This window comes from Melitaea cinxia, chromosome 17 (assembly GCF_905220565.1).
Source record: "Melitaea cinxia chromosome 17, ilMelCinx1.1, whole genome shotgun sequence".
Taxonomy (NCBI): Eukaryota; Metazoa; Arthropoda; class Insecta; order Lepidoptera; family Nymphalidae; genus Melitaea; species Melitaea cinxia.
The window spans coordinates 9,509,264-9,532,836 of record NC_059410.1 but is presented as its reverse complement, the minus strand read 5'-3'; the positions used below and the strand labels follow the sequence as shown (position 1 = coordinate 9,532,836).

Genomic DNA, 23,573 nt, shown 5'->3' with positions numbered 1-23,573 from the left:
GCGATGCGAAGTTCGCCGGGTCAGCTAGTTGTATATATATTCTAATTCTGATGATTTCATCCTAATTGTAATTTTATCCTATCCCTCCTCGATCGTAATACTAAGAATCATCGGTTTTCCTATATGAAGAAAATGGTTATGCCCAGCAGTGGGGTCATACAGACTGAATAACCGAACGAATGAAAATATTTGTTTGACAATATTTTTGTCATACGTCTGTATTTAAAAAACAAGAGCATTATTTTCAGAACATTGGCGTAAAGTAAGCTCAAAAGGTTTCCTTTATCCAGTTAAAAAGTCTACTACGGACGAATTAAACGAGACAGACCCGCAGGGCGGTGGTTATGAACGCATTGCGTCGTTCTGTCAAACTTTTTACTGAACTAATCTTTTGATTTTGTTTTTTTTTTAGCTCAAGTAAATCATTAATTTGTAAGACAAAGCATTTTTCTATATCTATTTTTTTCAGTTTCAGTTATTATAGTTTAAAGAAGTGCTTGAACACGTTAATTTCGCTGTATTATTTCGATTGAAAATATACTCTCCGCTTTACTACATAGCTAATTAAGAGGGAAAAAGAAGTAAGATTGTGAGGTGTTATCTATCTGATAAAGGATAACTGTATCTATACAAATAAATCAAATTGGAGTGTCTGTTTGTAATATTAAAATAATCGCTTTTTACTAAATGCATATGGATATATACACGGTACATATACCAAAATAACATTATTTACATTTTTTTTCTGTCTGTTCGTCTGTCAGTTTGTTCCGGCTAATCTCTAAAACGGTTGGACCGATTTTGACGGGACTTTCACTGGCAGATAGCTGATGTAATAAGGAGTAACTTAGGCTAATTTAATTTTAGAAATTTATTTATTTAGTAGCTTTGCGAACTGAACAATAGCTTTTTAATTCCTCGCGCACAAAGTCACGGGCACAGCTAGTTTATTAATAATATTACGTGACTCGTACTGCTATATTTTCGTAAATATATAAATTTTTATACTAACGAACAAAAAACAGAACTATGTAATATATTCAGGTCGTTCGAAAGGAATACGTATGTATACATTTTAGCGATTAATTTGTGTATATATATATATATATATATTACTTTATTTAAACAAGCCAATAACTTAATTCAACGAAGATAACACCAGTACACATACATAGTAAGATGCGTAATGAAAAACTGATGAGCACGTCTTAGAGTTAGGTTAGAGTAAGTTTAATATTGAACATACGATCAGTAATTGCGGAAGTTATGGGAGTCGAACTACAAAGGTATAACTAAGATATATGCTATGCTATGCTTATAAATGATACATCAATAGTGTAGTAAATAGTTAATGGTTTTTGCCTGATAACCTTTTAAGTATGTGAGCCAACTCATTATGGCTACTACTAACTAACTACTTAGATGTTTTTCTAATAAGTTGGTATACCTATATATCGTAGTATTATTATTATTTATATTAGCAAGAATATTATCTTGCAACTGATAAAAACATTGGTTATATCATTTTCGTCCTATTTGTATCATCTATTTTAATGAAATCAAACCATGGAATAATTAGGTAGTAAAATTGAAGACACAATAGTCGAGACAACTAAAATACAGTAACAGCCAAATCTATCTAATGATTGGCTGCTTTTAATATGCTCTTATAAATCATATTTTTTAACATTACAAAAATAAATTTGATTACTAAAATTGATTTTATTCAGTAAAAGTTCTTGCTGATAAACGTAATATGTTAAATTATTTTAATACTATATAGTTCTTTCTTTCAAATATCTTACTCACCTCTGTTTCCAGTAAAGTTCCAATCGTTGTCATGTGAATGACTATTGCGCGCAAGGGGCGCGCGACGCGAACGATTGCCGAGGTTCCGTGATTTTTCTAATGCTGTAAACAATATTAAAGTTACTCACACACTGAGAGATATTTGTAAGACATTGTGATAATTAAATTTGTACGATAAAAATATAGTCAAAAGTGTTTTTTTTTGTATTACATTTATAATAGAGATCTGTCGGTTTTTTATCGGATACACTTCGGAGAGTGTGCGCAGGAACTCCATAACCTGATTCCCCCCTCCCTGTTCCATCATCGTACAACCAGACGCTCTGCGTTACGCCACCCTTATAGGTATGGTTGACATATGCCCTTATACGCACTAAGCGATTCGCTAGTACATTCTTGATCCGTACAGCCAAAGAATGGAACTCGCTACCAGCGTCTGTGTTTCCAGAAAATTATAACCTGGGGATCTTTAAGTCGCGAGTGAATAGGTTACTTCTAGGTAAGCGTGCTCCATCTTAGACCGCATTTTCACTTATCATCAGATGAAATAGTGGTCAAACGCAAGCCTATCATTGTATAAAAAAAAGAAAAAAAAAAAGAGATGATACTACCGATATACGAGTGTGCTGTGTTCGAAAATTCGTCTTACCGTTCTTATATAGATATAAACTTTCTAGAAAGATTAATAATTTTATATTTAACGTTTTAATTTTTATTAATATTTCTAGGTAAGAAATTGGTTGTCTGTAAAGTTGGTTTCCGGATGATAGTTTAACGTGACAACGTCATAACAAAGTCGGACGCATAGGCCAATCGAGTGGAAAAGAGATAGATGCGGCGCAAGCGTACAATGAGTAATCGGGACAATGAGCGAAACGCTACAATGAGTCATCCTTTTTCGTGCATAGAGCCGGCGTTCATCGATTTATTAGACGTTGTCATGTCAAAAATAGTAACAAAAATAATCATAATATTTCTAAGATCATCAACAAATCAACATACATCGGATATAGAAGTTTGATTGGTTTGGAAATCCATCTGATGTTTACTGTCCGATCCGATGAGTTATGCTCGGTAGGAAAAATACTGTCTACAACATATTGATTAAAAGTATGGTTGATCGTTAATTGTCATAAAAAAAGTTTTTATACAAACATTTCTACATAAATATAGTAAAGTTATAGTTTATCTATAAAAGTAGAAAATTACTCATCACTTCATCATAGTCACCTCAGTCTATCTCAGTCCACTGCTGGACATGGGCCTCCACAAGTTCGCTCCAAAAATGGCGTGAACTCATGTGTGTTGCCCATAGTCACCACGCTGGGCAGGCGGGTTGGTGACCGAAAATTACTACTGAACTTTAAAACTCCTAGTAAAATTCCCGATATGGATATTTAGTATTATAAATTGCGACCGAGTACCTACTACGCCGAACGTTTTCTTAAAGAATTGCTATTTTAAAACATTATTTTCTGTCGCATTTCGAAATAACATCAATGACGTTATCAGTAACTTATATTTCAATAGAAAATAACAATTTTGTATGAGAAATTCAAATAAGAGAATATTTTACATTTACAATGCACTAGATACTTTCGCATTAAAATATATTGAATTTGAACACGACCGTCTGTCTGGGCGATATCGCTTCTCATTTTTAGAATTTTTTTCTTTTTTCCGATTTAATATATTTTTTTTAAATTTCGATAAATAACAAACTTAAAATACCCAAAGGAGTTCAATTCGTAAATGATAACACTCATCCATCATTAAAGTACGCATAACAAACATCAAAGCAAAATTTTTTCAACAAAGAAAGTGTACAAGTACGTATACTCGTACTAAAGGAGACAGAAGATGCTTCGCTTGCCCTAATTACTAGTTACGTTTAACGTTACGATGTATAGCAAAGCTTGTTTATGATCTTTACGTACGTGTTAATGAACAGCTTTCATAATGAAATCATTAAATGAATAACTAGTTGGAGTTTACCCCTAAGAAACGATATAAGGTCCATGGTATGAATATGGGAAGTGATATCGTGTGAAACAGTAATGCGGGGTAGTGATGCAATTTGCTTTGAGAGTGACGTTTTACCGTGCAATGTTTCTATGAAATAAAGAGATATATTTTAAAATATTATGGTAATCGTTCTTATGAAATAAACGCCAGTCGCGTGTCGGAGCTAACGCACACTTTCTTAATATCTCGCTTTTGATCTCGCTTTGTTACTTCTGAAAAATAACTAGACACAAACATAAATAAATAAACACCTCACACTCAACGATTCCCAGTAGGATTTTCTCTTGTGTCGGGTGTCCGGAGACACACAATAAAAGCGTAAATGCCCAGATCACGACTAACATCAATGTGGTTTTTCGTGAGCGGGGATCGAATCTGCGACGGCCAGCGCGAACCAGTGCCATAAGCCAGTGCTAAGACCGCTGTAACGCGTCGTCATATATTTGTTTAGGTTTCTTACCATCTATAATGTATTCCGTTACACCATAAGCCTGATCTCTGGTGTTGCTCGCGAAGCACTGGTATACTCCTTGATCGTTCTGTTGTGAGTTTTTGATATGTAGTCTTAAGCCATCGTTGGATATCCGCACTCTGTCTGTGTCTTTCACGACTTTACCGTCGTGAATCCAATACACCACTTCGATGGGATGCCCTGACACTTTGCAGTCGAAATTGACGTCGGCATTAAATTTTGTTCGTATTAATTCTGGTTTTATTCGGACGGAGATTGGTTCTGAAAGAGAGGTAGATATTTAAAAAAAATGCTTGGACAATTGATTTTACTAAAAATCTTAAATTTTATGAATAAGTATTATATTCATAGCATTACTTTTAAAGTAATAAATAATTTATTTACTAGGTGAAGTATTTATGCTGGTAAATCAAAAATAACTCCTTTAGTTATCATTTACGGTTACAACACTTACTTACTATAGCTTTCTTAAATTGATTGTTCGTGTCATTCAACATTATTATTTAATTATTCACAATTGCTATGGTGAAAAATAAATCTTTCGATATAAACTGAGAACTAATAGAAACCAATTTGTAAGTGGGACTAAATACAGAAGGTTAGCATATGTACTCGTAATATAAACTGTCTCTCAGTTTCACTTTTATCTTTTATTTAACATACATATTTCATTTACGTTTTATCTAAACACGTTTCATATCATATCTCCATAGCTACCCATTTGTCTCATATATGTCACGAAAATATTTGTCTCGCTCGAGTTACCTAATAAGGTATTCTATAAATCATAAATATCAGACGAAAAATTCACGTTTGTTGAAAAAACAGAAACAAAAAAAAAAAACAAGTATGAGAACCTGTAACAATGATAGTGAAATGTGCAGATTCGCCCCCGGCTGTATTGTTGAGCCAGCAGATAAATCTTCCTGCGTCTTCTCGTTGAAGCCTTTGTATGCTGAGCAAGCCACCGACTACCGACGCTCGAGGCCAGAGTGCCGTTTTCTCTATTGGTATTAGCTGTTCGTGGTGCTCGCGAAACCATCTGTTAAAAGATGTTAAACTATAAAATAAAATATATTTGTAAGTTTTTCGGAAAAAAAGATTTGTGTAAGTATCTCATCGAGCTGTTTCAAGTTAAAAAGATGATTTCTTTCTTCGTTGTTATGCTGCTGCTTTTGCTAAAATGCTAAGTCCTGATTTAGCAGTTGATAATTTATAAGTATTTATTACATTACACTACTATGTGACTGTTTTTGATTAGTTATACAAATCGATACGCAACTCGATACAAACTTAATTCTCACCCTGATTTATTGCGATCTATTAACAATTTAATGAAAAAGTAATTTTCGTGTTATTTTTTGTGTGCAGTTGTAACATTAATGAAATGACTGTACAAAAATATGTGCATTTAAATCGGATTGGCTATAATAGCAGGGCGTAATAACCATCCAAGATTCAATTTCAAAGCATATTATGGGATTTGAGATGTTAAACAGAAATATGCCTTTACTTTCATTCCATGTAAACTACTGTAACATAGCTTGTTAAACTGTTATTAGTGTAAAAACTTATTTTTATATTTAATTTCGCGTAAAGTTGCTTTTCGTGAATAAAAATATTTTAACCTACGTTTACTGCATACGATTCATTACTTTTTTTTTAAATTCTTTGTTACGCGAACAAAACTTAATGAAATATGAAATAATATTAACTGTGGAAATTCTTGGTTAGCAAAAGCGTGCATGTAGCCTTATAACAAAAGTGAATAAATTTTGAAAGTTATATATATATCTACGTGCTTTATTCTACTTCATTGAATATGTACCTACTAAAACACAAGGTTTTACTCATTATTTTATTAATAGTATAAATACTTTTTTAACAATGTCAGCCGGTATCTTTTACGAGTCTAAGCGTCTCTTCAAATAGTTCGGTAGCTAGAAATCTTCAATATTCTTGAGTTAGCTTGCTTTTAAGAAATACTTTTGAAAAGAGACGAAATGCACGAGACATTTGCATTTTAAAAGGCTTCCGACTGTGGATTAAAGAAAAAGTTGTGGTGCAGGCAGCTTGCTTCCTCTGTAACTCTTGGCTTCGTGAAAAACATTTAACTTATCACTCAGTTCATGAAGAAACTATCAAAGGACAAAAGTTAACAACATTATATTAAGTTTGCCCTGTAGATGGTTTTTTATTTTTGTTGTAAATAGTATAATTTTCTTTTATTGTTTATTATTGTCTATTTTCAACAATACTAACTGTTTACTTACATATTTTTAACACTTTCAAGAATTTTTAGAATTTAATTAGTATAAGAAATTTTGTCAAATGAATGTTCGCACAAGATGCTATAATTACAAAGTTATTCTTAAGACGTATCCAGTTAGAACTTTGTAACGACAAAACTTTGTATTTAAGAATAGGTTCAATTACGTAGCTTGCGGTTCACAAACAAAAGTTACTAGATCTGGAGCGAGCATACTCGCACGTATAGATACGGTATTTGCTTAGTCAACCAACTTTGATCATTCGACTACTGCGCCTAAACAAATATCCGACGTGTGCCGCGATAGAGAAAATTCATTTGTGGGTTTTGTTACTTAAAATGTTTACCACTAACACGTATAGGGGCAATTAATTAGTGAAGTTTTATTTGATTAGGTGCTTTTAATAGATTGTATGAAAATATAGTTGTGGTTCGGTCACCAACCCGCCTGCCCAGCGTGGTGACTATGGGCAAAACACATGAGTTCACGCTATTTTTGGCGTAAACTTGTGGAGACCTATGTCCAGCAGTGGACTGTGATAGGCTGTAATGATGATGATGATGATAGTTGTGGTTGTATGAAAATATGTGTGTGAGAGGCTGAATTTATTTTGGGATAAAGTGTCGTAGTGTATATATATATAAAGCCGATGTTTATGATATGGTCACATTTAACATTCAACAACAACATTCATCGAGATCTGATTACAACTTTTGGAGTAATCTTTGATAATGCGTATTTACTTGACTAATTTTTCATCTACCTACGTTGTATTACTCGTCGATATAATTGAAGTCGGTTTTTTCGTTTGCCTGCAAACACAATTATAGCTATTTAAAGAACAGATTTTACTTAATATTGTTATGAAACGGTTTTTCAAATTCGAGAGATGAGCACTGTTATGGCATTTGATTGAATGGTTCTCACCATTAACAGAACAGATAATAACAAAAGAATTATAATATACGTATTACGTTCATTCCATCATTTGGAAAAAAAAAACTTTTAATAAAATAAAAGTTGATGGGCAGCAAGATACCTAAAAAAAATGTTCAAATAAAACTTATTTTTAATGAACATGTTCTATACCTGTTTCAGTTTATGAAGAGAAAATCTGAGTTAAGCTGTTAGTATTTAGTTTTGTGTATAAATACAAACGGGGAAGACCAATCATAAGCCTTTGCAGGCAGAATTAAAATTATTTAAACAAAAGAGAGCTCGTTTTAGTTCTGAGTCAGTATTTATTGTTTAAGTTTCACACAAAATTACTTCGTCGGTACTAAAAAGATAAGAAAAAAATCTCAACTGTAACTTATAACTGGAACAAACTAGATAACTTTTATTAAAAATAAAAAAATAAAATAAAAAAATAAATAATAACATAAAGTATTTCTTGATACTTTTATCATTTATAAATTTCAACCATATAAAAACAGTACAATTCTACTGCTTAAATACGTAGAAGTAAATTTGAATATGATCAAAATGTTACATATTATATGTTTTACACATAAAAATATCTCTCCGTCATATTTATTTTTCTTAATCAAATACTCTTGAATAAACATATAAGATGTCAGACACTTAATCATGTGCCTGACATCTCGAGAAAACTATAACGGAGCAATGAGCGAAGTTGTTTGAAGTCTGCGAAAGAGGGTATGATCGAAGAACTTGTATAGAACTAACGTTGAAATGAAAACTAATTAATAACTTCCAAGATAAATCGGTAAAAATGTTTTATACTCTTCATTTAAATTTAGCTCATTTCGAACAAAACAAGATGTTTTAAAAATGTTATAATTGAAATTAAAATTGTGAAGAATAATTACAATTTTTCTTATTATACAAAAGACAGCAACTATATTTAAAACAGGAGTATTATTTATTATTAAAACACATAGTTCTGTTAGTATTACTATTATATTTTTTATATATAACACAAGAATAATTTGTGATCATATGTATTTAAAGTATTATTTACTTTTCGTATGTACAGCAAAACTGCAATTATGTATATTCGAGAAGCTATTTCGTTATACGTCAGTTTCCGGAGGGTAAATTGGCTCCTAGGCTGTTAAACCAAATAACGCCGCATGGGGATTACTAAATTACACTTAGCCTTGAACTGAATTTGAGAGGTGGCGAAATAAAAGTAGCTTAATGCCTTGCAAATTGATTTAGAATGATTTAAATCCTGTCTCGATCTCCCTGGCCCGTTATTAATATGAAAAACTGGTCGAATGCAATTAAATATCGTGGTTTTGAATTCCCTTGACGTAATGACAGACCGACGTGAAATGAATTTCTTTTGAATAACAATAAATTAAGTTAAAATTCCATGTTCCTAAAGACTGACTCGCCTGTCTGTGTTAAAATAGTAGATCAATAACCATAATTGTGAATTAGACATTCACTTACAAAACATTTCTAATAGTTTGGAAAAAATCATAAATTATATAAAATTCATTGGCGTTCATTTTGGAGCACATTTAATGTTAATCGTTACTCTCAACAGTAAAATTATTCTAATTTCATCGTTATTAGTAACTGTATGCTAAATGGTAAGTAATCCTTCGAGGTAAGCACTGCCATTTTAAATGTCCTTTACCATGGATAAATGAATTTTGAAGAGGAAGAACATGAACATTTATTATAAGACATTATTATTTATATGATTTTGAATCATATAGCCACTTAACTCACACACACAGGTACGTGTACTTCTTTAAAATATTTAAGTTACATTTTATTTACGAGAATATAACCAGCGCTGTCGTGTGTAATGCGTGCGATGAACCGTGAACAACTTTACTACTTCTGTTTACTAACAGACATTTTATACCTGTATATTTCAAAAGTTGTACATATTGTTGGATTTGTTGGCTACGTGAAATGCACTTTTAACTTGGAGTTGTCTTGAAATGTTGTTTCCTTTGTCGTGTGTTACGAGTTAAAGTAAATGGCTTTGTAGTCTCAAATGTACATCGTAGCATCATATTGCTAACAACGTGTATGTCATATGTTACGTCACTGTACGAATATAAATAAATTTAGCCTTTGTATGTTCTTTATTCTATTTAAAAATATACATGAACATGATATAATTACAAGGTTGATGTCACATCTGAACTTAACTCTAGAGAACTCTTCTTGTTAACCCATGGTCATAAGAAAGAGTTTCGTATAGCAAGACAAACCGTACAAGAAGTATTAATTTAAAGAAGAATAAAATTAATTACATTTTTGATTGTAAATGATTAACGTATCTTATAAATGCTTGCAACGCCTAATAACTACCCTCAATCTCCTAGGAGCTCTGATCACCTTATTAACCACTATTAGAAATTAATATACATGCATTTAATTCCCTTCTATATGTAAATAATTATTTAAAGTTCCTCTGAAATTAGTTTAATGTGAATCATATATATGTTTAATGTTTATTCATAACTGGCGACCCGCCCCGGCTAAGCACGGTTGCAAAAACTGTCAGTGTTCCTCTACTATATTGTGCATGTATTATACATATAGGTAAACCTTCCTCTGGAATCCATCTATTGACTAAAGAAAACCGCATCAGACAGCGGGAAGCGACTTTGTTTTATACTATGTAATGATATGAATTGTGGAGATGGATATTAAATTATAAGATAAGTGATTTGAATATTTAAAATTACTATATGAAACGTGATTCATAATTTAGCAATGGCGGAACAAGTTATAAATTGAATCATAAGGGAGTGTATTTTGGAATAATAAAAGTGAATATTTTTGCAGTTTTATTTTAAAGGAACAAGCGATCTAGTTTGAGGATGAAAAACCTTGCTTGTTTAACAAACACGCTCGTCTATTGTGGCTTACTAAAAATAAATACCTTCGAATTACTTTAGATGTACCTTAAGATATTTTCCTTTAATGCAAATCAAGAGATGAATTCAAATGAGGGTATTTCAGAGTGTTTAATTTCTAAGCACTCGAGACGCGCTTACCTGAATGAGAACGACGGTCTTAGCGGTAGGGATTAAAAATTGTGTTTTTCGTTTCGAGATGTAACAAGAAAATAATCTTTAGTTCTTACTTAAGTTGTGAATCGTAAATATGTATAATGTTTAATAAACATATTTTTTTAAGTAACAATAAAAAGTTTAATATTATTTATTATAGGGTTGTTATTATAGAATATTGTTACAAAGCGTATTTTTTCAATTGTAGTCTGCGTGTTTACATTACAGTAAAATAAAAATTGATAAAGCATTGCGTTCTTTTCCATACTGACTTTTCTATTATTTTAACCGACTTCAAAAAAGGAGGAGGTTACTCAATTCGAACGTATATATTATTTATTATATTTTATTTTAATTTATTTTATTTATGCAGCGTGGTGTCGGCCGAGTAGAATAGCATCACCCTTTTTCTTCCCGTGGGGGTCGTAAAAGGCGACCGAGGGTTCAAAATCAAAATCATCAGGGTCCTGAAGAAGGAAAACTTCATTTAAAACCCGGAATGGGGTCTCCGTCAAGCATTCGTGGCATAGCTCTAAAATACGAAATACTCCTGCAGCCGAACTGGCTCCACACGTACTCGTCGTTCCTGTGGGCCTAGCCAGTAAGGTCGAGAGGGTGGCGCAGAGCTTGGGCAACTCTGCGTTTTCCTGAAGAGTGTCCTAGGCGATACAGTGATTGTCTGACACTGTCTAAGTCGTCTGCAATAGACGGACTAAGGCCAATGATGATGATATTTCTTTATGAATGTTCGGGAATAACTTCGTCGTTAATGAACCGATTTTGATAATTCTTTTGTTTTGTTGAAAAAAATTGGTAACATTTTTTTTATTATTAAATTGCAACAATCGAACATAAGGTGAGTTACGAATTTAGATTTATTTTGGGCACAGAACCGTAGAATAGAATTCCCGAGCAATCGATACTACAGATTGTTATTATTTGACAGTCGTTAGTCATCGTCCAAGTAACGTGCGTTCTTGACATTTTGGTGGAAAAAGTTGTATCGTTTATTTCCTCTCTACTCTTTTTATTTGATTTTATACCACACGTAGTAACTATATCTATAAAAACCAATGCACACATAGCACCGCATCAATTTACGATTTGAAACATCTGTAAGAACTACAATTTTTCTATTGTAATATTTATTTTATATTTACTCACCTGAAGCTAGGGACAGGCCAAGCGTGCGCTGCGCAGGGCAGACGTATGTCCCGGCCTACGGTCACGCGGCGTGAGCGTGCCTCTACGGCCACGCGGGGCCGCACGCCGCCCTTCGGCTCTGTCACTATCACATGACCTACGAGGGAACTCCTTATATAGTCACTATATACTATTAAATTTCACACTCGGTGATCGTTAGGGCTTCTGCTTCGTCCGTGGAAGTCAAAAAGTATGTTTTTGACTGTTAATATTCCTCAACGAATAGGCTTTTAATTATGTATTTTTTAAGTTATTTTGCCATAGCGAATTTTCAGGAACAGGCCTTTAATATTGTTTATCTAAGTCTAAACCGGCGATTTCAATTTAATGTCTATCTTATATGTTTAGTTGGTATAATCGATTTTATAAAGTTTATCACGTTTATATAGGTATAATACGAGTTTGTTCCTTCAAATAGGTGTTCTGTTGGTAATGGATCAACTTTCACATGAAAAAAAAATCCTAGCCCATTTTTAAATTTGACTTTGTTTAAATAGACGATATACTTACCAAAATATTGACTAGAATACAAAGATCCCGTGACTCGATCCTTTACTCGACACCGAAAAGCCGTGTACCGCTCGCCGGGCTTCACAGCGCTTATGTAGAGTGAACCGTCGTCCAAACGAAAGTATTTCGAACCTGCATAACAAAGGTACCATTTACATTCTTAAAATAATATTATAAATGCGGAAGTTTGTGGGAATGGATGGATGTTGTTTCTCTTTTACGCATACACTACTAAAAGTAAAGTCATTGTAATTTAACTTACGTAGATAATTGGAGATACAACGCTATTATTACATTATACTAAGCCACTTATGTACCAACGTTCCAAGGGGATCATAAATTACGTAGGTAAAACTGCGAGTTGTAGCTAGTTTTAAAAATTATTATAACTTTAAATTATTTAAATTGCTATTTCGGATTTATTTTACTTCTTTTGAAATTTACTTCGTCAACTGTTTTGGTTGGATGGTTTAGGTGCTGTAGGATAAAACAAAGGCTTCTTTCTAAGGTGATAATTATAAATCAGAAAATTTAATTCTTGAACATTAAGATGTCGTCAATAGAACTACGTTCTGCTTTATAACTAGACATAACCATAAAATATTTTAAAAGCTAGAAATTGTGTCTGGATAAGAATGTGGCAATAAAAAAATAGTGATATGATGAATGGATATCGATAATGTGTTTGCGAGAAGAAACAATAGAAGAAATATAAAACTTTTGTTTAATGGAAGACCTAAGATTCTTTTTTTTAATTCTTTTTTTTAATCGAAAGGTTTTTGATGGCCTGCATAATATTATTTCGTTTCATATACGATAACTGCTGGTAAGATTCGTGTCTTAAATTACTTTTTAGGTGAACGTTAAAAGGAGAATTAACATTTTTCGAGGTATGTTTAAAGGAAAGCATTGAATTTTTGCTTATGACGTTGCCTTAATGGAAGTGTACGCTTGGGCTTAGAGCTTTAAGTTTGGGTTTTATTTAAATAACTTGAGTTTTCTTTACGCGAAAATGCTATGTGTTATGAAAACATAATTGCAAACGCCGTCTCTCTTGACAAGTGTTTTGATGAGAAAATTTCCCATTGAGAGTAGAGAGTTTTCTTATGGATGATGACTATTTGTAATATTTTAAATCTTATTTCATTAAAGACGTGTCTGCCTTATAAAATTTATTCTATATCACATTTTTTTTGTCTACTTTAAATAATTTTATAAAATGTCATCATGATGTATCTGCTAATTCATTCATTATATTTTCATTATTTCATTAATTCGTTTAATTCAACTAGAGTAAATTTATTTTGACTAGTATACAATATATTTATTTGCCAACCATGAAAGAACTACGGTCTAGCTCTTACGTTAAAAAGTTTACTTTATTCTAAGCTTTATCAATGTATAAAAATAATCTGATTAAATCTTAAATTTTTAATTTTTTATGTTAATTAATATTATTTAATCATACTCATTACGTTTTTTCGCAAATCATTTATAGTTAAGAAGGAGTATGTCACCATAATGTTAGCTAGAATTATTCGGCTAAGGAATCCTCTGGTGTCTCAGGTTTTAACTAATTACTTACTAGTATATATATAATATTATAAGTGAATACAAAAAATAAAAATAAACTTTGTCTGTTAGGCTCGTGATATTATATACTTCATAAGGCCCCTTCATTACCCTGTTTAGGCTATTTTAATGTTCTTTTTGAGCGTTAGTGATTGTAAGTTCAATTGAATTAAGAAATGAAATAAAATTACAAATATAATTGCCTCATTTCAAAAAGCGTGTAAGTGATCAATGCTCAATATGTTGAGTGTGGTATCATGTAGGTTTTAGAAGTTGGTATAATTATTACTAACCTAAGTATTGGAACACACTGGTGTCATCATCGGTGAACCAGTCAGTGTCATCGACGCGCTCGGCGCAGTGGGCGGGTACGACGCAGCGCAGCACAGCTGCGTTGCCCGCCATCACATATTCATCAGGCACGTGCACCTCCCACGGTATATTCAGAACTAAGAAGTAAAGTAGATTCTCGATTACATAATTATTTTATTAATTAAAGTTGACCCGAATGATTGTTGCGAAATGTTAAATACCTTAGTTTTATTTAAAATGATCGTTATGTTTTCTGAAATGTTTCAATTACCTGCATAATGGTCTTAAAGACTATTGCCATGTCACCAAATTGAAAATATTGTGTTCCTTATCAAAAAAAAAAAAAAATGGCAACAAATAAAGTGAGAAATCAAGGATATGAAAATCATCGAAATTGGTTGAAAATGTTAATTAATGCAGTGAAATTGAAATCCTCCTTTCTTGAAATCAGTAATTGTAATTTTCTGTTGTAACTTCAGCTTTTTGATGCCTAAGATTCCGATTTATATACCAATGACGTAATTCAGCTTTCTATAGATGTTCCACTATCCAAGTGACTATCGACAACAATTGTTCCATTTAATTGAGTTTCTCCTGTATTGAGTGCCTCATTCTCACCTTTAAATTGATGCCTTTTTGAAAGGTTCAGTTCATCAGGCTACTTTTGTTCTCATTCTTATTTTTTCCTACTAATTTACCGGTAGGTAGTTCGTTATATTTTTATATAAAATTTTAAATTAACATGGTTATTTTCATTACTAAAATTATTTAAAACACGGTATTCATCTCGTTTTATTTTTGTATTAAAAACACATTTTATAAATAGCTTAAATCATAGGACTAAAATTATTAGTTTTAAGTAAATTAGTCTCCAGTTTTAAGTACGAAGTCTTGAGATTTGACAGATTAAGACTGAAAGACTTTTTTAGAATTAATTTTTCAGAAGCGTTAAAAAAACCTTTAATGAGATTTCTTTTTTGTAAAAATAAAATTATATCAAATGCCAAATGTTATTTAAATTTTTCATTATATTGATCACTTACCCGCATGAACGTGAATATTCTTAGAAAGAATGACAAAACCGCCGCTTATCCGCAGTCTACACCTATACGTGGACGCGTGGACGTCGCGTCTGTAGCGCTCCCAGGAAAATGGCGGAAACTCCAGAGAACCGTTAGGGAGCACTCTCCGTAGACCTACGAGTGACGTTACGGGGCTGTTGTCTGAGAACAACCATTCCAGCTGCAACAAAATATTGTGGTTCATCATTTTGAAATTGCGAATTTTATACTAACGGATGCGTTTCCTACTTCTACCTTCATTTTTGCTTATAGTACATATAAAACAATTGTTACAACATAATTAAATTATTTCACTTTATACCTGTCTGCTTCCACGAATATACGATAATTGTTTTATTACATTTTGGTCTCATTTATTCGAATCACGTATTTACCTCAAATAAAAACGACAATGGATTACATTTAGAAGAGATAGAAGAAAAGAACATCGAAAGGAAACATTGTTATTTATTAAGAAATTGCGTCTGGAACAAATGTCAAATAGACACAACTGAAAATCTGGTTTCAAATTTAATACAGCAAATTGAGTCTTAATACTGTTTTATTTCATATAGTTGGTTATAAATACTTATTATAAGTTAGTATTTGGTTATTATACTTCCTTTTAAGCAGCAGAAAGCTTTTCTCTAAGGTGTTTTATGTGACATATTATTCCCATGTCAAAAAAATTGAAACCGAGGAAGTTTGGAAGTAACGAACTCGATGTTCTGTTTTTCAAGACAGTTCAGACTGTTACCACGTGCAATTTATAATTCTCGTGGGTTCACTCGGGTACGATATAAACACCGAAATGTTTCTCCCCAGCATAATTTTAACTTCTGGTATAAGCATTCATTTCGCGACAAATTTACATATTTTTTTATTGTTGCTAACAAAAAGCGGGAATAATCTTTAAGCTTTTTCCTATACCTACTTGTAATACGGATTTACCAGTCTTTGTTCGTGTATTTATTCATAAATTATTATTTTATTTATTTTATACTTTATTGTACACCACAAATATATTACAAACAAAGCATAAAGATAGTTACAGACAGTGAAGTACAATGGGCGGACTTATGGCTAATTAGCCATTTCTTCCAGACAACCCATACATAGAAAGGAAAGTTATTATCTAAATTGGGTAGGTGGTGTAGATGTATAATAAACTTACATACAAATGTCTACAATCAAATACTTATAATAAAATAAAGAATTTATTATTATCATTAGCACTATCATAAAAAATACATAAATAAATAAAAAGAAGAATAAAAATATAATATAATATATATATTCTATTATAAACTAATAAAGTATGTAAGCAATGAACGTAAATTGAAGATAACAATTAAGTGAAATGATATAAACACAAATATACATTTATTATAAACAAAATGAGAAGAGAAAAAAAAAGAAAAAAGAAAAGAGATTGCACCATATATACACTAAATCGTCTCCGTCTTAAGATAATAATCCTTAACGTTTTTTTTAAAAGTCAACAGTGATTTGGCCTCCCTTATGGCTAAGGGCAGACTATTCCATAATTTAATAGCCTGAACAGTAAAAGACTGACTAAAGTACTTGGACTTATGTACGGGTAGCTTCAGCATAAGTCTTCGAGATGTTCTTAATTCTGAAGCTTCGCCGAGATATATAAATTTATCTTTTAAATAAGAAGGAGAATTTGGATTAAATAGCACACAGTACAACAGAGAAAGAATATGTAGGTTCCGGCGAAGGCGTATAGGAAGCCACTTGAGCTTGGAACGAAACTCCGAAACATGATCAAATTTGCGTAGACAAAATATGAACCGAATGGCAAGATTTTGAAGTCGCTCAAGCCTATTAAGTTGATCCTCGGTCAAATTAGTGTAGCTCGCATCTGCATAATCTAGAATGGATAAGAGAAGAGAGTTTGCTAACATCATTTTTGTAGGGATTGGCAGAACGGATTTAAGGCGACGTAACGAACTCAGTGTCGCAAAAGTTTTCTTACTAATTACTTTTAAATGATCCGACCATGACAGCGTCTTGTCTAAGTGAATGCCGAGATCTCTGACAGTGGAGCAGTAAGGCAAGCTAGTATCATTATAGGTAATAGGTGGTAAATTATTTATTTTTGCGATCATGCCAGGACTGCCTATAACAATGACTTCCGACTTGCCAGGGTTGATACTAAGCCCATATCGCTTGCTATAAATTATATATGATTATCGATAAATTACCTGATATTCTTTAAAAAACATGGACAATGGATTTACAAATCTATTATGGAGTTTTTCTAAGTGTGGTAGTAGACTTATAGCAAAATATTTTAATAATAACTTTCACATTCTATAATTTATTTCCTTTATGAGCAGTCGGAGGGTGTCTAACAAGGCTCGTTTGGCTGTGCATGAGGGGTGTTGGTTCCGACACTCATGTACGGAAGTGAAAGTTGGGTATAGCAGAAGAAACATGAAAGCAGAATAAATACAGTTGAGATGAAAGCGTTAAGAAGTATGATAGGAGTTAAACTGAGTGACAGGATAAGAAATAGTGAGATAAGGAAACGTTGTGTTCTGAAAGAAGATGTAGTGACAAAAATTGAGAAAGGTATGCTCAGATGGTTTGGTCATGTCGAGAGAATGAGTGAAGAACGGTTGACGAAAAAAGTGTATAAGGCGAGTGTGGAGGGAAGGGTTGGAAGGGGGTAGACCTAAGCGGACGTTCCGAGATCAAATAAGGGACGTCTTAAAAAAAGGCCAGGTCAAGAGTACCCTAAACCGAAGAGCATGTATGAAGGGAATAATGAAAGTGGACGAAGCGAAAGAAGTATGTAAGGATCGTAGTAAGTAGAAAGAAGTGCTCTCTGCCTACCCCTACGGGAAAGAGGCGTGATTATATGTATGTATGTATGTATGTGCATTCTTTAAAATTCAGATTATTATTTATTAACACTAGATGTAAAATCTTGTTAGTATTACAAATCAATCGATTTGTAATACGTACTAACAAAGACAATATACATATATACATTGTGAATGCTAAGAAGGTTATATACCTACATATAAAAATTCTCTATCAGAATATACGAATTATCAAGAGGAACCTTATATCATTTCTAATATTTAGATAGATAAGATAGATAGATAAAAACTTTATTCACAAATTCACATTCCGCATACACGATAATTTCACGATAGATTCCGCATACAAGGGTAAAATTAATAATAAAAGTAACAACTAAAATATCTTAATAGCATTGATAATCGCTTTAGCCTGTAATATCCCACTACTGGGTATAGGCCCCTTTCCCCATGTAGGAGAAGGATCAGAGCTTAATCCACCACGCTGCTCCAATGCGGGATGGCGGATATATTCCCTACTATGAGTAACAATCGCTATCAGGTGTACAGGATGAACTGGGACCGACGGCTTAACGTGCTCTCCAAGGCACGGAGGGGAGACCCACAAAGACTGCACCAACACCCAGACCACGGCAACCGGTATGACCAATACAAATGTTTGTCATGTGCGGGATCGAACCCGCAACCGTCATCGCAACCGGCACAAACCATGACTGTGACCGTTGCGCCAACGCGGTGTTGCATTGATAATATCACACTCAAATACAGTGTATGTGTGCTGTAGAATCACAAAAAGGAATTTAGCTATGGTTTTGACTCCGTTTGAGACGTTTGTGAAAGTTTTTAATTTTCATTTCAGAGTTTCCGATCCCTATACAAATAGCTGTGTGGTTACGTCATTAAAGAATATAGCCACCCCCTCTCTTCCCGTGGGTGTCGTAAGAGGCGACTATGGGATAACAAGGTTCCATTACCACCTTGGAACTTAGGAAGCCGACCGATGGCGGGATAACCATCTAACCGCTGGCTTTGAAACAGACAGGCCGAAGACGGGCAGCAGCGTCTTAGGTGCGATAAAACCAGCCCTGCGGTCACCAACCAGCCTGCCCAGCGTGGTAACTATGGGCAAAACACATGAGTTCACGCCATTTCTGGCGCGATCTATCTTATATCATTTTGCGCTCTAAAAGGACTTTTGTGTATTATGTCCCACTCTTCTGTTCTGGTTTAATATGGCGCGTTCGTTTATGTGTCAGTTATGCAGTAGGTATGTCTTACTTTTATGAAAGACAGTATACATTATAAAAAAAAATAAGTTAAGTAAATTATAATTAAAATAATAAAACCGTAAAATAATATAGATATTAATTGACGCTTCCTATTCGTATCGGTAAAGTAAATGCTGGTAGTAAGTATATTACTGTTATATCTATGTTTTATATAAACAGTTAAAACCGCTGTAAAGCCTCACAGTCACGCGTCAGTTGTTTTACACGATTTCGCTACTTATATTTTTTCATACATCCTATACGATTTCTCAAGGAGTAAATTCTAAAATTCTAAAATTAATATTAATAAACGCAGATAGGATGTCCAAACGAGAGGTTTTTGCAGAATTCGTGGTAGTAGATAAATTGGAGGACATAGTTTGCGTTATTCAGATATTTGCATTTTTCCAAGCTATTTGCATTTCCCTGGTAGCCAGATGCCGCGAGCCCGCGATAATATACCATTTTAATCCTTTTATATTTTCTCCTTTACCAAGGAAACCGTATTTTATTATATTTTCATAATTTATTACGACTGTTTTTTAATTTCGGTTTCGGTTTTGTTATTTATTTAATTAATATCTACAAATTTTATTTGCATCTTATTAGGTATGTGTATTTTTCATCAGTTATAGCAAAAACTTTGGAACATTTTATTTTTATGCCAATTTATCATCAAATGAATTGATTAATTTACGATAAATTTGCTATTTATTTTCTTTTAATTGTTTAATATTTATTAGTTCTAAATGTAATAATTTTAAAGTAAAATTTCTTTGAAAGCTGATGGATATAAGTTTGACGATTCAGCTTGTAACTTCATTCATGTTCAACATTGTTGGGCATACACCTCTTTCTCCATATATGCGAAGGATCGAAGCTCCTATTTTTCTTAGCCCTAAAAACGTCGATAAAGTCAAATATTAATACTAATTGGCGCATACAACTAAAAATCGCATATACAAACGAATTCTATTTCATGTGAATTATAGCGGTGCATTTTCATGCGGAACGTAATTTATTACACCTACAGAACCGCCCATTTGAAGGAACGCAGTTATAAATACCTTACTGCAAAATAAATACAGTCTCAATACCAGTAATATTATTCCACAGTAACAACCTGTAATATATAATATTATGGAAATAGCTAAAATATATTAAACGTACAGTAGCAACGTTAGTCAACTGTCGAACTTTTCTAACTGTGAAAGCTGCGGAGCCGAGTCTACCATTCAACAACGACAAATGGGAATTCCACTGAAGTTTTGAGTCTAAATTTATCCCTAAAAAACTGTAGTACCACTGACAATAAGCCTCTCGTTATTTTTTTCTAAATTATAATTCGGGTGCTTAACATTCGGCAACGCAAACACAGCACACTTGGTTTTCTTGGTGTTAATTTACTTTTTTCCCATCGACTTTAAAAATAAGCGACGTATGATCAGCAAATAGCACTAAATCACAACTATCCTTCACATAAAATGGCATACAAAAACTAAAGTAAAATGTCATTTAACATTATTTATTAAGCAATTGTATACACATTTTTGATTATTCCGCTAAAGCAGTAGAGCAGCGTGGTGGATTAAGCTCCGTTTCTTCTCCTAATGGAGAAAGAGGCCTATCAGCGGGATGTTTCAGGTTGAATCGTGATTCAAATTTAAGATGTTAGAAGTTAGATAAAGTAACTAAAGTCAGTAAACTAAAGTCAGTAAACTAAATACTCAGAGAAGTATAAGTTACCCGTCATACTAATAAAATATTACTCTCAAGCAATCTTGGTGAATTCGTTACCGAATTCAATTGAAACATAAATATATCCGAAGGGAAACGTCTGAATCTGCTTTGATAAGTAAATATATATCTATACTAATATTACAAAGCTAAAGAGTTTATTTGTTTGTTTGTTTGAACGCGCTAATCTCAGGAACTACTGGTCCGATTTAAAAAATTCTTTCAATGTTAGATAGCCCATTGATCGAGGAAGGCTATAAGCCATTACCATATACCATCACGCTAAGACCTATAGAAGCGGAGCACCTATAAAGAATGTTTCAAAATCGGGGTTTTTATTTCGTTTGAGAGCTTCCGCTGCGTGCGTTGCAGTTTCGCAAAAATAATGTATGACAGAATTGTTGAAGTTAGTTCTTTGTATATCTTTAATTTAATCCATGCATATTTGTAGTTATATACTTATCACGTCAATCTATTCCATTCGAAAAAAAATATAGTAATAGATTATTATTAGTATATTTTTACGTATGTTTGGTTTCAGAAGGAGCAAATCATTCGGGGACGATACGTTACTGCTGTCACTAACAGTCACTAATCATCTACATAAACAAGAAAGCTACAAGTACTTTCTCAATCTTGCAAAAGCGTTTGACACTGTTTCGACTTTAATTCTCTCGAGGATTATTTGAACGGATGAGTATAAGAGGGAAATCCCTAGAATGGGTGAAAATCTGTCTTGCAGATAGGGAATATTTTCTAAGGAATAACTAAGTTACAAGTTACAAATACAAATAGGGAATTTCCCAAGGAAGTTTTTTCATTATGATTATGTTATGTATAGGATATTTCATGCTCAAAATGTGGAATAGACCGATTGCTCTCAAGTAGTTATGTTCTAGTGATGAATAAGGTAGCTAGAGCTCTTGAAGATGGTCGGGGGCAGGGTAGGCAATGCGCTTGGGATGCTTTTGGTGTTGCAGACGTCTAAAGAATGCGCAAATCACAGTGAAGACGTAGGTTTATTTGACCCTATTCGCATAAAAAATGGCAACCAAATGGTGTTTTTTGAATTTGACAGCGTACACTTATACGGAAATTACATTTTCTACTTAAATCGTATAAAAATGCCAATAATATAAAAAATAAGTAAATCTAAATATGCTCATATTATTTCAATTGGAAATGTTACAGTATTAATCTTTCGTACCCTAACATCCCTAACACTCAAGTTACCTTAATAGTAAAAAATATTTGCCAATCAATTTAAAAAAGACAACATACGCTTATATACACGCACAAATGAATAAAAAATAATAATATAATAATATAAATGCATAAATGAACAAAACAATTGAAAAGACGTTAAATATGTCTGTTATCAAATAACTTAATATAATTATCGTATATGTGTGTATAACCAGAATTCCCCGGTTCGAGTCTAGACGTCTCCAGTCTAATTTATTTTTTCCTTTTTTTTCAAGTTCTTTCTTTTCTGAGAAAAACTATTATTGGGAGCCCTTTATCAACGCATCTAATTCTTATCTAAGTATATTTAAACAAAAAGCAAGAAAAAAATAATCGGCCTGGAGACACCTGGACTCGAACCCGGGTCTTCCGGTTGCGGGACCGCCCGCTTTACCAAAACAAAAAATACCGAGCAAATCTCTGTTATCCAGGTAATATACATATATTGGTCATAATAATTATGAGTTAAAATAATATTGTAGTTAGAAAAGTAGTGTAAGAGCTTTACAGTTTTCATTTTAGCCTAACCTAAGCATGGCCAAACTTTTTGTGCTATTACCATCCGGCAAACATATTATGTGTGACCGCAGGCGGGCTACGCCTTGACTTTCTGGAACTAAATAAAGGGCCACCAAACTTTAGTTTTTAACAAACTAATAGTTTTGTCGTTGTTTTGATCCAACATTCTAAATACTTTTTCATTGCTAAAAAAATCTAATCACATGATGATAAAAGTATATATATTATATAAGTTTTGAAATAATTTATAATACTGTACAAGCTGTAACGCCTTTGTTTGGTGTATTGCGAACAGCCCTATAAATCAAAACAGTTTAATTCATATTTTTATTAGTTTTTCTTATCTATTTTATTAATTCGTTTGTATATACATTTGTGCTTAATTATGTATGTAAATATCTATATGATAAGACTTATACGGTACTATATAATAGCTATATTCATAGACTAACTATTTTTTTTGTATTAAATAAAAAAAATGTAATCGATTTCATTGCAATAACTTGACTATAACTTGAAAAATAACTAAAAATGCCAGTGTTTTTTGATGGTGCTATAAAGTTGTAAAATGAATACATTGCAAAATAATTATTTTATTAAAAAAAAATGCTTCTTAGTCTAGAAGAAATTGTGACTATGATAAATTCATTAAAGGATAAGTTTTTATATGAAAACAAACATTGTATTTTAAAAAATAAATAATTAATAAGT

General features: G+C 32.6%; 1 protein-coding gene across 1 annotated transcript in view; it reads right to left on the bottom strand.

Annotated features, from left to right (window-relative positions):
- The window catches only part of LOC123661867 (Down syndrome cell adhesion molecule-like protein Dscam2), a 75,240-nt gene that overhangs the window by 39,578 nt on the left and 12,089 nt on the right, over positions 1–23,573 (bottom strand). Inside the window, exons 5-11 of the mRNA XM_045596806.1 lie at positions 15,224–15,422; positions 14,162–14,317; positions 12,297–12,428; positions 11,748–11,883; positions 5,164–5,348; positions 4,295–4,567; positions 1,810–1,911 (exon numbers count right to left, since the gene is read on the bottom strand). Of these exons, the coding sequence (XP_045452762.1) occupies positions 1,810–1,911; positions 4,295–4,567; positions 5,164–5,348; positions 11,748–11,883; positions 12,297–12,428; positions 14,162–14,317; positions 15,224–15,422 (1,183 nt within the window). The remainder of the gene's footprint in view (positions 1–1,809; positions 1,912–4,294; positions 4,568–5,163; positions 5,349–11,747; positions 11,884–12,296; positions 12,429–14,161; positions 14,318–15,223; positions 15,423–23,573) is intronic.